This window comes from Myotis yumanensis, unplaced genomic scaffold (genome assembly GCF_028538775.1).
Source record: "Myotis yumanensis isolate MYYU_CA2020_CCGP unplaced genomic scaffold, mMyoYum1.0.hap1 SCAF_16, whole genome shotgun sequence".
In the NCBI taxonomy this organism is placed as follows: Eukaryota; Metazoa; Chordata; class Mammalia; order Chiroptera; family Vespertilionidae; genus Myotis; species Myotis yumanensis.
In genome coordinates this window covers 14,687,901-14,704,628 of record NW_027223767.1, presented here as the reverse complement: position 1 = coordinate 14,704,628, position 16,728 = coordinate 14,687,901, and the positions used below count along the sequence as shown (strand labels likewise).

General features: G+C 40.2%; 1 protein-coding gene across 1 annotated transcript in view; it reads left to right on the top strand.

Moving 5' to 3' along the window:
• NUP88 (nucleoporin 88) overlaps positions 1-16,579 on the top strand; it is a 32,335-nt gene extending 15,756 nt beyond the window's left edge. Inside the window, exons 6-17 of the mRNA XM_070393710.1 lie at positions 660-846; positions 1,319-1,466; positions 7,340-7,438; positions 10,203-10,293; positions 12,476-12,577; positions 14,178-14,336; positions 14,607-14,732; positions 14,855-14,920; positions 15,065-15,145; positions 15,415-15,541; positions 15,878-15,996; positions 16,410-16,579. Of these exons, the coding sequence (XP_070249811.1) occupies positions 660-846; positions 1,319-1,466; positions 7,340-7,438; positions 10,203-10,293; positions 12,476-12,577; positions 14,178-14,336; positions 14,607-14,732; positions 14,855-14,920; positions 15,065-15,145; positions 15,415-15,541; positions 15,878-15,996; positions 16,410-16,473 (1,369 nt within the window). The 3' untranslated portion in view covers positions 16,474-16,579. The remainder of the gene's footprint in view (positions 1-659; positions 847-1,318; positions 1,467-7,339; positions 7,439-10,202; positions 10,294-12,475; positions 12,578-14,177; positions 14,337-14,606; positions 14,733-14,854; positions 14,921-15,064; positions 15,146-15,414; positions 15,542-15,877; positions 15,997-16,409) is intronic.
• Positions 16,580-16,728: the final 149 nt, after the last annotated feature.

Sequence of the window (16,728 nt, the reverse complement as noted above, 5' to 3'; positions counted from 1 at the left end):
ACTACCAGATGAATCTTAGTAGAGCGAAGCTCCATCCCTCTTGATTTAAACCTCAAACGACACACTGTCCCCCAGCAGATAGACTCTGCGCTCTCTAACATGCCATAGAGATCATCTGCTTTGTAAGGCAGTCCTGATAATCTGCTTCACTTCTTTGTTGCCTTAGACTTTGTACTTCACCTCCCCTCACACTAAGCTCAGTTTCCTTCTTGCTAATTCCTTGTCTTTCATGCCTCAGGACTTTGTATATGCTGCTCCCTAGCTTGGGGTGTTTACCCCCCCTTCCCAGAATATACTTTCTCCACTGATCTGACTGTGATGCCATTTTTATACACCTCACTTTTTTTGTACCTTTCTGTATTTCTCAGTAGAGCTTTGGATTGTTACACTTACTAGTATCACGTGGTAGAGTAATTCTGGTTAAATGTCAGTTCTGTGGGGGTGTCATGTAGCTCTCAGTAAATGTATTTATCTAATTCAATTAAATATGTGGGTCTGGAGCTCCGAAGCAACATTTCAGAAGAAAAAAATTGAGAGTCATCAGAACAGAGATAATAGTTAATGGTTTAACATGCTGTCATGTATGTATATTTTGAAAAGAGAATAAAGCTTACAGCACCAGTATTTTTTCACCCAAATATGTTTCACTCTTTCTTTAGCCCTGGGAATATCGGAAAGTTGTTAGGTCCATTGCCTATGCATCCTGCGGCTGAAGATAACTATGGTTATGATGCTTGTGCTATACTCTGCCTACCCTGTGTCCCCAACATCTTAGTGATTGCTACCGAGTCAGGAATGCTCTATCACTGTGTTGTGCTGGAAGGCGAAGAAGAAGATGACCAAACAGTAAGTCAGCCTAGTGTGTGTGCACATTTGTATCTCTGGCACCTAGTTTACATCCTGTACCAACATAAATGCTTAGATGAGGCATTTCATTTGTTATCTGACACCTCTATATATTTTGGTTATTGAACGAAGTTAATCTTAAAAATTTAAATGGGAAGAAGTTAGAAGGTGCCCAACTTACTTGATCCACCAACCTATATATTTCTTTCTTGACTCTACCAAATTGGCAATCTTCGGTGACAAATATAAAGAACTTTTGAGTCACTGATTTAGCTCTTCTCTGACTTGCTTATTCCTGTCTTTCTAAAAGAAGGGAGACTTTTTTCTCTTTGAAGACTATAAAGACGCTGTCAGAATAGGGGGTGGAATTAAGAATTTGAAAGCACTATTTGATCCAGCTTTTTGCTTTTGTTTTTCATTGTGTACATTTTCACATAGACATGAAAGACTAAAAATATGCTTTTTTTTACAGTCAGAAAAGTCCTGGGATTCCAGGACTGACCTCATTCCTTCTCTGTACGTGTTTGAGTGTGTGGAGTTGGAGCTTGCCCTGAAACTGGCGTCTGGAGAGGAGGATCCCTTTGATTCCGACTTCTCTTGTCCAATCAAACTTCACAAAGGTAAAGTATTTTTTTCAATTACAATTTACATTTTATTTATTTTATATTAGTTTCAGGTGGTTAGAAAAGACACCACACCCGCCCCTAATAATTCTAGTACCCAATTGGCACATAGTTATTACAATATCATCATTATTATTTATTTTTCTGTTTACATTTTTAAAAATTGATGACAGTATTACGGAAGCCCCCCAGGTTCCAGCCTTTGCCCCTGTCCACCCAGTCTCCCTTCCTCCACCTTAGACCTTCCCCACGCTATTTTCTGTGTCCATAAGTTATACATATATGCATATACTAGTATATTCTTTGGTTAATCTCTTCCCATCCCTCCGCCCCCACCTCCCCTTTGAGATCTGTCATTTTGTTCCATGCATCCATGCCTCTGGACCTATTTTATTCATCAATTTATTTTGTTCATTAGATTCCACATATAAGTGAGATCATGTGATATTTATCTTTCTTTAACTGGCATATTTTGCTTAGCATAATAATGTCCCGGTCCATCCATGGTGTCACAAAGGGTAAGAGCTCTGTCTTTTACAGCCACATTAGCATTCCATTGTGTAAATGTACCACAGCTTTTTTTAAAAAAAAAGAATAGTTTAAAAAACATTTATTTTTAAGAGATAGAGGAAGGTAAAGCAAGAGAGAAACATCCATCTGAGAGCGTAACATTGATCAGCTGCCTCCTGCACACCCTGTACTAGGGATCAAGCCCATAACCTGGGCATGTGTCATTGACCAGGAGTCAAACCGGCAACTTTTTGGAGCACGGGATGCTGCACAACCAACTGAGCCACACCAGCCAGTGTGTGTACCACAGCTTTTTTATCCATTCATCTACTGATGGGAACTTGGGCTGTTTCCAGATCTTAGCTATTATAAATAATGCTGCTAGGAATATAGGGGTGCATATATCCTTTCTGATTGGTGTTTTGGAATTCTTAGGATATATTCCCAGAAGGGGATGTCTGGGTCAAACAGCAGTTCCATTTTTAATTTTTTGAGGAACCTCCCTACTGTTCCACAGTGGCTGCACCAGTCTGCATTCCCACCAACAGTGTACTAGGGTTCCCTTTTCTCCACATCCTTGCCAACACTTGTTTATTGATTTATTAATGGTAGCCATTCTGGCAAGCGTGTACAATATTACTGATTATACTAGAGGCCCGGTGCATGAAATTCATGCACGGGACGGTCCCTAGGCCTGGCCTGTGATGAGGGCCGATTATGTTCCCCACCCCCACACCTCCCTGCCTCCTCCTTCCCTGGCTCCCTCAGCACCCCGCCGCTGGTTGCCTGCCATGTTCCGTGCCACCCCCTGGTGGTCAGCGCACATCATAGCGAGCAATCGAACTCCCATTCTCCCGGTCAAACTCCCTAGGGGACACTTTGCATATTAGCCTTTTATATATATAGATTCCCTATACTTTACTTTAGATACTCATGACTATTCTATGACTACCAATTTGCTTTTCTTCATCTCTTCATCTTTTTCACCCATCCCCCTCCCCTCTGGCAACCCTCAGTTTATTCTCTTCATCTATGAATCTGTTTCTGTTTTGTTTGTTCTTTACAGTCCACATGTAAGTGAAGTCATACAGTATTTGTCTTTTTCTGCCTTACTTCACTTAGCATAATACTCTCTCAGTCTATTCATGTTGCCAAAAATGGTAAGATTTTATTCTTTTATGGCCAAGTAATATTCCATTGTATTTATGTACCACATCTTCTTTATTTCATCATCTGTTGATGGGCATTTGGGTTGCTTTCATATCTTGGCTATTGTAAGTAATACTGCAGTGAACATAGGGGTGTATATATTTTTCAAATTAGTGTTTTGGATATTCACTAAATTTAATTCTTTTATTTTATTATATTTATACTAAAACTGTCATAGACTGTCCCTGTATAATTTATTTGTTCTGTGGTTCCAGGCTTTAAAAATTAGACTGGCTTCTTTTGTCCTTTTAGTCATAGATCCAAGAAAGACTGAGCAAATTTTCCAAGTTTGAAAATAGTGGTCTTTAGTCTGGATCTACCCACATTTATAACAGTGAATTTTTCCTGGTTCAGTCAAAGGTAGATATTTCATGCTTCAAATACTTAAGGATATACAAACTTTAATAAACTTTAAAAATCAAATTATAATATACTGATATTAAGATATCTCTTTAAAATATCTTTCATTTTTTAGAACACATCTTGTTATAATCAGATCCAGTTTGAATGTTACCCTTTTTATCTTTTTTTCTTTTGTTTTAATTTACCTGGTTGGTCCCAGATCATTCTGGCAACTTATCTCTGTTTACCTAGGGAGGTCTTGGATAAACAGATGAGACAGTTAAAGAGCATGTTGTTCAGAGTGGCTGAGTGGAAGGAGTGTGTGACTAGAAGTCTGGAGTGTCCTAGGTTTTAGTTACAGCTCTAACATTAATAGGCTCTATAGTAGTGGACATTTACTCAACCTTGGTCTTCAGTTTTCTCGTCTGAAACCAATAGGGATAACATCAAATGATCTTTAAGTTCCCTTCTAACACAAAAATTCTGTAATTTTATTTGCCCCTCCACCCTTTCTCAGAGTCTCCTCTAGATCTTGTCTTCTCAGTGAAGAAGGAGGAACAAAAGCTTATTCAGCCTGGAATAACTAGGTGTATCTTTCAAAGTTTTCTTCTGTGCAGTGTGGAGAGAGGGAGTTCAGTCTTAGAACAGCCTGATATAATCTGCTTAGAGTCCCACTAACCATTTTGGGTAGGTTTGGTAATAATGACTTTGACTCTGTATTAAAGTATAGCCAAAACATTTAAGGGGTCTTTATATAATAAACCAGGAAAGAGAACTCATTGGGTATGTCTAATTAAACAGTATTGGGAGAGATAGTCTAAATATATTAAGTCTTAGAACTTTGCTTTATAGATGAGGAAATTGAACCTATAAGGTAAAGTAATATAAACTAATTGGTTTCCTTATAAAGCTACATATGTGCCCTGGCCAGCTAATTCAGTTTGTTAGTGTCATCTTGATACACCACAGTTGCGGGTTCAATCTCTAGTCAGGGCACATACAAGAATCAACCAGTGAATGCATAAATAAATTGAGTAACAAATTGATGCTTTTTCTCTCTCTCTCTTTCTTCTCTCCCCCACCCAAAGTCAGTCAATTTTTTAAAAGTTAAAAAAAAGGTACAGATGTGTATCTTTGGGAAATCTTAAATGTAGGCATTTTTATCGTAGTTCTTCTGAGAATTAACATTCTCATATGTGAAACTAATTCTTGACTTGTTCATAAATTGTATGTAAGGCATATTACAATCACTGAAACATTCATATTTTTAATGACATAAGTGAAATAACTACATATAACATGTTGGGGGGTATCTAAATTTCCTACTTCAGATATTAATGTTGCCTCTTTTTCATAACAGATTCCTGTTACATCCAATATTTACATTTTTCTGACTTTAGCACAACAGGCACATTTTGAAATGCCATTCTACACGATAGTAGACTTGATGATTTGAGCCTTACGTCTCAAGTATGGGCAGATGAAAAGAAGCTTTTCAATATTTATTGTTCAGAGAAATGATTGCCATAGACCAGGAATTTTTAAACTTCTTACAGCACAATGCTTTTTTCAGAGTATTATGCAGAACCCCAGCATATAAAACAAGATAATAATAATTTAACCACTATACAACATGTACATACTATAAAGTCAACAGTAAGAAAGTGAGGCTGTCTGATAAAAGGAATTTTTAACCGTTTGAGTCCCAAGCAGCGCAATTGCGCTGCTGAGATTTTAGGTTGAGAAAACATACGATTTGTTTGAGTCCCAGGGGGTATTGAAAAACACTGTCGAAGAATCCCAAACAGCGCAACCGCGCTTTCTCTAAATGAGTACGAAAAGACCCAAACAGCGCGATAGCGCTTGTTTTATTTTATGTCGAGAAATACCAAGCAGCGCAGTTGCGCTGCTTGGGACTCAAACGGTTAATTTAGGGGCTTATGGATGACAGTTACCATCTTAAATCAGCTTTAGTGTATACTTATTTCTATATCTTGATTTAGTTATCTAATATTTTTAAAATCTTGAGTCACAGAAATATATGTCTATATATATATATATATATATATATATATATATATATATATATATATAGCATATATATATGGCTAATATGCTAAGTGTTCGTCTGGGTAATGATGTCACGTAGCAACGCCCAGCTTCCTCTCCCTAGTGACAACTAGCCTCCTTGGAGTTTCTTCAGCCCAGGAATATGACTTGCTTTATAGCCAGGTACAAATATTTCACACTTTAACCAAATGTCTGTGAAGCATTTTCCCGTGCCTCATCTCATTTGATCCTCACAGAAGTCCTGGAGTAGGTAGATAGGAGATTTAGTGGAATCCTATTTTCTTTTCATTAGCCAGAAAACAGAAATTTAGAACGTTTAGAAACTTGACCTGACTGAATAGAAGAAATAATGGACCTTGAAAATGACTTTAGGTTTTCTCACTGCACAGAATATAGTCAAACACTGCTGCAGTTAAATATTTTACCCTTTGTTCTCCCTGCGTGATCTACAATAATAATCTGCTTTGTGTTGATATTTACTGCTGTGTTGCTGACAATTACCTGAAAGAGAAGTTGGGGTGCTTTACTGGGCTGGAAAAAGTTTAGCTAAATCAGAAAGCAGGTCTAATTAAGCAAGTTTATTCTATATCTATAAAAGGCTAAGTTGACTAGTACATGTGCAGTACATATAAAGCTCTCACTGGCGTAAATTGCATGCGTGTGTTTCCATCTCATTGTTGATCATGAATTTGATTGACACTTCTATTATAGAGAAAGGGCGAATAGTGATATTAAAATATTCTAATTAATTTCCTTTCAATGTGCATAAATTCGTGCACTGGGCCACTAGTTTGTAAATAATAATCAGTATTTAAGAGCTCCTCTTTTAGTCTCAGAATGGTCTTACTAATACTAGGGCTCAAAAGAAGTATAGAAAATTTCATTAAAATTACATAACTTATCATATATTTTTTAAAATATATTTTTATTGATTTCAGAGAGGAAGGGAGAGGGAGTTAGAGAGAAACATCAATAATGACAGAATCATTGATTTGCTGCCTCCTGCACATCCCCTACTGGGAATCAAGCCTGCAACCTGGGCATGTGCCCTTGACCGGGAATCGAACCTGGGACCCTTCAGTCCACAGGCTGGTGCTCTATCAACTGAGCCATACCAGCTAGGGCATAGCTACTCATATTTTTTAGTATAAATATAAGTGATTGTCAAACAAAAATTGGAAGTAGAACTTAAAATAAACTTAAAAATTATCTGTGAGTCAACATTATCAAGACAAGTAAAGCTTTACCTTTCATACCTGCCTTACTGTCTTATGACAGAACTATTTACTAACCAGTTGTACCGAAGTCTTTTAGTGTACCTGTACTATAGGAGTGCACTTGCTTCACCAATTTCATGTAAGTAGATGTGTGCATAAGTTTTCTGCAGACCTAGTCATTTTATTTTGAATACCTGTAAATAAATGCACAAAAGTAAACAAAGGCATAAATGATTACCTGGTAGCAAGTGTTTATATTTTGGTGAACTCTATTGTGTTAATGTTTAGAAAATAATGCATTTGCATTGTGTTTATTCATCATACTTTTTAAAACACCTAAAATATATTTGAAAGTTAAATTCAGATTTTAAAATTTCAAAAACCCCCTAACATAGTGTCATAATAAAAATGTCCTGTTGATCTTCCATCATTTTCATCAGAAAACGTGTTTTTGGGCTGCTGGGGTGAATATTTTCAGTTTTCCACTGGCTTACTTTATATCATTAATGATTCCATTTGCAGATCCCAAGTGTCCCTCAAGATATCACTGTACTCATGAAGCTGGTGTACATAGTGTTGGACTAACTTGGATTCATAAACTTCATAAATTTCTTGGATCAGGTGAGTTTTCTGTGCTTTTCAGTATGTTTCACAGATCCTATTAAAAAGTAGTTTAGAAAAACCCTGGCCTTTGTGGTTCATTTGGTTGAGCATTATCCCATGCACCAAGAGTTCATCGGTTTGATTCCTAGTCAGGACATATGCTCAGGTTTCAGGCTGGCTCCCCAGTAGGGGGCATGCAGGAGGCAGCCAATCAGGGATTCTCATCATTGATATTTCCATCTCTTCCCTTCCTCTCTGAAATCAATAAAAACTTTATTTTTAAGTAGTTTGGAATAGAAAAATAATTTTGGAGAAGAAAATTAATGAAACCAAAAGTTGGTTCTTTGAAAAAATTAACAAAGTTGACAAACCTTTAGCCAGTCTGAGCAAAAATAAGAGAGAGAACTCAAATTATGACAGTTAGGAATGAAATAGGGGTATTACTACTGATCTTTCAGAAATAGAAAAGATTATAATAGGATACCATGAACAGCTGTATGCCAATTAGATAACTTAGATGAAATGGACAAATTTCTAGAAAGACATTACCAAAACTGACTCAAGAAGTAGAAAATTTGAATAGACCTATTCAAGTAAAGAGATTGAATTAGTAAACAAAACTACCTAAAAAGAAAAGTTCAGGACAAACTGGCTTCACATCTTACCTAATAATAGACAAACATGCAAATTGACCGTTCCTTTGCTACACATTAAGCCACGCCCACCAGCCAATCAGAACAACTATATGCAAATTAACCCAACCACGATGGCGGCCAGCAGCCACAGAGCTGGAGCAAGCAGGGGGCTTGGTTGCCCCAATGATGGAGGAAGCCAAGCTTCCCGGAGGCTCTGAGCTCCACTCAAAGCAACAAAGTTTCAATTATAGAAGGTAAATAAACCTCAGATACCTGCTTCCAGTCACCATGGCCACGGAGCTGGAGTGAATAAAAAAATAAATAAAATGAAAGGCTGGGAGTTTCGGTCGCCAGGGGGCTTGGTCAGTCTGAAAACAGACATCAGCCCCTCACCCAGGCTGGCCAGGCACCCCAGCAGGACCCCCCTCCCTGAAGGGGGTTTGGGCAGCCTGAAAACGTCCCTCAGCCCCTCACCCAGGCTGGCCAGACACCCCAGCGGGACCCCCACCCTGATCCAGGACACCCTTCAGGGCGAACCAGTCAGCCCCCACCCATGCACCAGGCCTCTATTCTATATAATAAAAAGGTAATATGCAAACTGACCCTAACAGCAGAACAACTGGGAATGACTGGTCACTGTGACACACACTGATCACGAGGGGGCAGATGCTCAATGCAGGAGCTGCCCCCTGGTGGTCTGTGCGCTCCCACAGGGGGAGCTCTGCTCAGGCACAAGCCAGGCTGATGGCTGCCAGCACAGCGGTGGTGGTGGGAGCCTCTCCCGCCTCCTCAGCAGCACTAAGGATGTCCAACTGCAGCTTAGGTCTGCTCCCTGTTGGCAAGTGGACATCCCGCTAGGGCTACCGGGCTGCCAGAGGGATGTCTGACTGCCAGCTTGGGCCCAATCCCCCCGGAGAGCGGGCCTAAGCCAGCAGGTGGTCATCCTCCGAGGGGTCCCAGACTGCAAGTGGGCATAGGCCAGGCTGAGGGCCCCCCCCCCCCCCAGTGCACAAATTTTTGTGCACTGGGCCTCTAGTTTGAAGAATAAATATCACTTATTCATAAGCTCTTCCCAAAAATAGGAGAGGAACACTTTCTAACTCACTCTATGAGGTATTACCCTGATGCCAAAACCAAACAAAGATGTTAAGAAAACTACAGACAAATATCTCTCATGAATATGAATAGAAAAATCTTCGACAAAATACTAGCAAACCAAATCCAGCAATATATAAAAAGCATCATATACCATGACTAAGTGGGATTTATCCCAGGAATGCAAGAGTAATTTAACGCTCAGAAATCAATCCATGTATTGTGTACCATAGCAATAGCATAAAGGGCAAAAACCATGATTATCTTAATAGAGAAAATGCATTTAAGAAAATTTAATAGCCTTTCATGTTAAAAACTAGAGGCCCGGTGCACAGATTCATGAATGGGTAGGGTCCCTCAGCTTGGCCAGCTCGGGGGAGAGACCACAGGAGGTTGGCTGTGGGAGTGTACTAACCAACAGGGGGCAGCTCCTGCATTGAGCGTCTGCTCCCTGGTGGTCAGTGCACATCATAGCTACTGGACAGTCATCCGATCCTCTGGTCGTAACAGTCGCTTGGGCTTTTATATATATAGATACTCAACAAACTAGCACTTTCTGAAACGGATAAAGGGCAACTGAAAAATCCACAGCTAACGCCATACTTCATGGTGAAGACCAAGTGCTTTCTGTATTAGCTTTCTATTGCTGCTATTATAAATTGCCATAAATGGCTTAAAACAATAAAAATTTACCCTGGCTGGTGTGGGTCAGTGGTTAGAGCACCAGCTTGCAAACCAAAGGGTCACAGGTTCAATTCTCAGTCAAGGGCAGATACCTAGGTTGTGGGTTCGATCCCCGATCTGGGCACATGTGGAAGGCAGCCAATTGATGTTTCTCTAAACACCCACCCCCTTCCCTTCCTCCCTTCCACTCTGAAAAAAGAAAAAAATAATGGAAAAAATATCCTCAGATGAGGATTAACAAAACAAAATAAAAAAAAATGGTTTGAGACAAGAACTTAATTGCTTTTAATTAATATTGTCAGCATTTTAATTTGAAGACGTTTGTGCATCAGTTAACTTGTATAATGTGATAATGTGTTCCTTTGTAGATGAAGAAGATAAGGATAGTTTACAGGAACTTGCTACGGAACAGAAATGCTTTGTGGAACACATCCTTTGTACAAAGCCATTGCCATGCAGGTAAGAACCAACTCCTTGTCTACACAGGTAACTGTTGTTTGCCCCAGTAATCCAGATACATGTATGCATCACACTCACATGCAACTCACCCCTTAGAGTATCAGTTCATCCAGTGATCATCTGGAGCTCCCCTGTCTCAGGACCCTCACGTACTGTGTCCTCTCTCTGGAAGTCTTGTCCCAATTGCAGCTGTAGTTTGCTGTCTTCACTCGGCTAACTCTACTGATTCTTCCTGATCTTAACTTAGTACCAGTTCTTCAGAAGGGGGTCCTCGATTCCCCAGTCTAACCTCAGGTTCTCCTCTTATTCCGCCGTTTTCTCTGTAGTACATTAAAGGTGGCGTCTGTATTTGTTTAATGTCTGTCACCACTGCTAGAGTATGTTTCTGGAGCGCAGAGACCATATCTGTTTCCTGCCATTTACTGTCCCCTCTTGTCGGCATACTCCCTGTCTGACGTGCCTAGTGGGTGTTCAGTAAATATTTGATGACTAAATAAAGGGAAATGTCTAGAATGACTCCCAAGTTCCTACTTGGGATAACTGGGTAGATGTGGTCCCCTGAAGACACGTGGGACATAGGAGAAAGTTATGTTTGGGAGGATGGAGACATGTTAATGGGGGCACTTGGAGTTTCCTGTTCCTGTGAAACATCCAGGTGGAGGCACTCAGTAGGCTGTTGGACATGTGTCTCTGGTGTTCGGATGATCTGGGCTAGAACAGTATGGATGTGGGAATTGTCAGCTTTGGAATGTGTCTATGGTTAAGGTTACTCAGAAAGGAGCCTAGCATGAGTAGAGGAGACCTGTGAAGAGTCTGAGCAACACTTTCTCACAGTTGGTGAGTCAGGATAGAGGAGCCCAGCCAAGGAAGGAAACTCGAGTCCAGGGCTGCCAGAAAGACTACAGGAAACCTGAAGGAAAAGATGTCAGGATGCCAGGGAGGTGGGTGCCTCAGGGAGCAGGCAGTGGGCAGCAGCAGGAAGGAGTCATGAGTCTAGACTTGGCAGTACAGGGGCTTCATCTGGAACTGGAAGGGAAACAATCGTAGGTGGGGGAGGAGAGCACCAGAGTGAAAAGTGAACAGGGAAAAGAGAGAATAAATTCCACTTACATACATTTCAAAAACAGGAGGTAAAATTAAACAGGTAAAAGTACCACCTAGGAAGGAATACATAGAAAACTATGAAGCAAAGCAGGAGCGTGAGTATCATAAAAGTCAGAATAGCGGTGACTGCTCTAAGGAGTGGAAGGCTGGATCGGGTAGCATCAGCGCCCTGGTAGCGGCAGCATTCTGATTGGTGACCTGGATAGTGGTTACAGAGTGTATGTATGCACTCTTCTGTGTGTAGATTTCACACTGAAAATATAAAATACAAAATTTTTAACCTCCCAGACTCCCCCTTACCTACCTCCCCTCTTATAGGTTACAATTTACAGTCTGTTGATTCTAAAGAGAAGGGAAGAAAAACTATGTTAGGGGGTGCTTGAAATTACAGTGGAGAGAGCTTTGAATGAAGAGACGTGAGCATGTTTATAAGCCGAGGGTAGACAATAGGAGATTTTGAAACTACAGAGTTGAGATCAGAAGAGGTGAGAGGAAATGGCATTGTCAGTCCAGGGTGGAAGTGTGCTGTGGGGGTGGGATGAACATTGGGGCAGGTGGAGCAGCCTGTTGGCAGGAAAGACATTTCCTCCAGTGAAATAACCAGGATTAAAAGGGAGATGCAAGCCGTGCACAGGAAATGAAGTCCTGTGACAGGTGTTGGGCTGCCTGGGATTTTTCATGTGAGATAGACTGAATTCAGTCAGCAGTTTCTGAGCACTTAATCTGGGCTAGGCAGAGACAGCTGGGTCTTCTGTGCAAGTTGGGGAGAAAGACACGTATAACTTCATTGAATCATGGTAACTGCTGAGGTTAGTGCGCATCATGAGGCTCTGGGTTCCTGAGTGACTTGTAAGTCAAATGGCCTCTAGGCTGCTAAGTGACAGCATGTTTCAAACCAGTCAAAGCTGTGAGTATTACAGGTTTCCAGGTCAGCACCTTTGAGGTTACTGCACTAAGAGCAGGTCCCAGGCAACTGATAGCCCAGCCAGAGAAGGCGGCGAACCTCAGCCATGTCATTACACTTGGATCCACTGCGGTTGCCATTTCCTAACTTCCCTGTGCCTGTGTGTGTTTCCAGGCAGCCAGCTCCCATTCAAGGGTTCTGGATTGTGCCTGACATCCTGGGGCCCACGATGATCTGCATCACCAGCACCTATGAATGCCTCATAAGGCCTTTATTGTAAGTACTTTTTTGTATTCCCCACACAACTTGTTAATTCTGCAACATCTAAACTGGGAAAATGCCCTTAGAAACGGCTTGAAGGTACTTGGATTATGCTTTGGCTTCTTAAGAGGGTTGGAAAGATAGGATTGGATTGGTTTTAGGCATGATATCTTCTCTGGCTACCTGAGAGTCAAGAGCTTTACTTCAAAGTATGGGAAAGCATACTAAAATAGCGAACTCCATTAATATGAATTATATTCAATGATTATCATGTTCTAACTAAGTGCCAGACTTAAAAGTAAGGCAGTTACATGCATTTTCTCCTGTAACCAAAGCGACCCTGTAAGGACCACACTATTATGCCCATCTTGTAAAAGGAAACAGGGCTTTCTCACTCCCAAGTCCATGCTCACACTTTAACTTCTCCATTTCTGCCAGGCTCAGAGGGACGTCATAGACATGTAACTCTGGAAGTCTGGTGGTATATAGCTGAACTCGTAATCTTCCTTCTTAAAGCACTCGTATGAAGCTATAAGCGCTGTGTGGTTGTTTTGTTTTTCCAGCAACCCTGGAATGTCATTCTGGGTTTTATAAATGCAGGAATAAGCCACCGGTGTTGAACACTGGCACCCCCCTTCCTGAGTCTCCTGGTGTCATTTCAAAGCATGTACTTTTAGACACTGACACAGTTTGAAATACTGCCATTAATTTACTATCCTTCAAAGAACTCCCATGCTCTTTGAAGATTGGTAAGTTACACTATTTGGAAAGCAAAAGAACTCTTATCAATTTTGTATTACTTACACTAAAAGAGACTAAAAACTCTAGCAAGAATAAACATAATACAATAAAATCCCTGAAAAAATTCCTTTTTGCCTATTGCCTCAAGCATATTTTTAAAAACCCATCCTACCTTTAGTGAAATAAGACCTACACACTGGGTTACTTCAGCATAAAAATGTGAATCTCGAAGGAAAAGAAAACTGAAATGTTAAGTTATCTAGATACATTCAAATCATGTTTTCTGCTAACTCCCTAAAATACAGGTTGTCTATAGTGTAATATTGTTAACGAACTCCCAGATTATTGTTGCATTCAGAGTAAGTCGCTCACCATGGTGTTAACTTTTGCAGTCTTTCAAGCTTTCTGAAATTGCCATCGTGAATATTTGTAATACTCGAATGAATGTAATTTTTATAAGTCGTTATATATAGAGAGTAAGTACAGTATTTAGTGGTTATCTGGGTGAATATTGGTTTTGATCAAATCCAAACTGTACCTAGGAAATGAGTGATTCATTTGTTTATGACTGGCTTGTAACAGGCTCTCGAGTCCTTGCAGAAAAGTTCATGATGAATTTATACCCTGTGCTGCCTTGATCTTTACAAAAAGAATTTGGAGTGACAGGGCCCAGAATGCTTTGACAAATGGTAGCATTGGTAGAATAAGGGGGTAGCTCCCCAAGGGTCTGTCTTCATGGCAGAAATGTGCATCCTGGTACTCACACACACAGTGCCACTCGATAGTTCCTTAAGATTCTGGGCAGATGTGGCTAATGCTTTCTTCTGATACAGTAAACAACTTCATGGTAGATTCTGTTTCATTTATTTTGCAGAAGCACAGTCCATCCAGCGTCTCCTCCCCTGCTTTGTACTCAAGGAGATGTTGAAGTGGCAGAGTCTCCCCTCCGAATTCTAGCTGAAGCCCCGGATTCCTTTGAAAAGCATATAAGAAGCATTTTGCAACGCAATGTTGCAAATCCAGCATTTTTGAAGTATGGGATATAGGTTATAGGTTTTAAGAACTGGTTCATCCTGTCTCTCCTCAGCTATTTATTTCATTTCATGTACTTTTTACTATGTTGGAGTTGGAAGAAACATAGGGCATATTTAATCAGCTAGTGAATAGACAGAATGGATATAGAGGCACCTTGAAAATGATAAACAGGAGGTATAAAAAGGGAAAAAAGCAACTATGACTTGAGTCAATTTTTAGTTGTTTTACTCACCTAAAGGAAAGTAATGGTAGAAACTTTTTTTTAAAGATCATCTGAAAAAGATACAGCCCCTCCTCCTGAAGAATGTCTTCAGCTCATCAGCAGAGCCACCCAAGTGTTCAGAGAACAGTACATTCTTAAACAGGACCTGGCCAAGGAGGAGATTCAGCGGAGGTAGGTGGCCTTTGCTCACGTACCACCAGCTCCTGGCGGGCAGCCGACACTGTGTAATGGCCTAGACCTGGCTTCCCATTACATTTCTTTCTTTCTTTCTTTTTTTTTTTTTGCTTTTGAAGGATCAAATTATTATGTGACCAAAAAAAGAAACAACTTGAAGATCTCAATTATTGTCGAGAGGAAAGGTAAGTGCCAAAATTGGTGAGGAGAAAAAAAAAAAAAAAAAAGCTCCAGACGACTGGAACTGTATCTTGCCCTAAAACCCAGACCACATTAGCTGGCGTCACCATCAAGATGGACCCTAAGAGTCTCTTTTTTTCTGCCATTAGGAAAAGTCTGCGGGAAATGGCTGAGCGCTTAGCTGACAAATATGAGGAAGCCAAAGAAAAACAAGAAGATATCACAAACAGGTCAGTGGTCGTACAACATTCAGTTCCCCGCTCAGGTACTACTAGTGCTACGTGCTCAGATATTAGCAGTGCGACGCGAAGTGGGCCTGGAGTGTTCCCCGAGGCCTGCGGGATGGAGCTGGCTCCCTTACCTCTCCTGAGGTGCGTTAGGGAAGACAGTGCAGTGATGCCTTCCCCGTCATCCTGGTGTCTATCCCCTTCATAGATACCAGATTCATCCCTAAGTAGCAGAGATCTTAAGCTGAGATGTTTTCTTGCCTTTTTTAAAGGATGAAAAAAGTACTTCACAGTTTTCATTCTCAGCTTCCAGTTCTCTCTGATAGTGAGAGAGACATGAAGAAAGAATTACAGTTGATACCTGATCAACTTCGACATTTGGGCAATGCCATCAAACAGGTAGGAATGAATATAGGTTGTTAAATTTTGTACTTATGTTTGTTCTGTAAAAATTATTTCATAAAATATAAAAAATTCTCAGAGGGGGTAGGGAAGGTGGGAAGAGATTTACTAAAGAACTTACAAGTATAATCCATGGACATAGGCAGTAATGCAGTGAAGGCCTGGGAAGGGGGCAGGAGTGGGGAAGAGTCAATGAGGGGGAAAAAGGAGAGGGGGGCGGGCAAATCTGTAATACTTTTCAACAACAAAAAATACATTTAAAAAGTAAAAAGATACCATGAAAACATGTAGCAAACCACAGCCAAAAAACCTATGTTCTGTTTGATACTTAAGGTTACCATGAAAAAAGACTATCAGCAGCGCAAGATGGAAAAGGTACTAAGTCCTCAAAAACCCACCATTACCCTCAGTGCCTACCAGCGGAAGTGCATTCAGTCCATCCTGAAGGAGGAGTAAGTAATACTAACAGTCAGCTGTTATGAGGTAGCTTTTTCTTTGCAATAAATATGCCAAAAGTAGCCTTTCTCTGCCCAGCTGACATTACTTGGCATTTGTATGTCAAGTTTACTGAAATAGGAGCCATGTGATAAAGAACTTGAGATGATGACTTCATTGTAATATGATTTTGTTGTGTGGTCAAGGTGTAGTCCCCAGGGAACATGTTAAAAAATATTTCCAGCAGTTGCAATACTATTTGCCACTGTTGTTAGCCTTAAATAAGTAGTAAACACCATTACTATCCATCTGAAATGTTAACCTGTTTATTTTAGCAAAGCACTTCTAATTTCAACATTACTAACTAGTTTGAATTCTTTATGGCTTACTCATTTGTTCTGTTCCCAAAAGTGATTTTATGATTTTACAGGGGTGAACACATAAGAGAAATGGTGAAGCAGATTAATGATATCCGAAATCATGTCAACTTCTGACACCACCAGGAACAGTCGCACCTGAAGTTAACACAAGTGAAGGCTTGAGCTCAAACTGTAAAACAAGCCAGTAGCATTATCTATTTATAAAGAGGCATTTGGATGAGCTTTGGTGTTATATTGTTCATCATTTTCATACTTTACTTGTTTTATAATTATTGAATAAATGCTTTTACTTAAAAATTGGAATGTGCCTTATATATAAGCCTAAATCGATGATTATGTTCAGCAATGACTTAGGATTTTTTTAAAAGC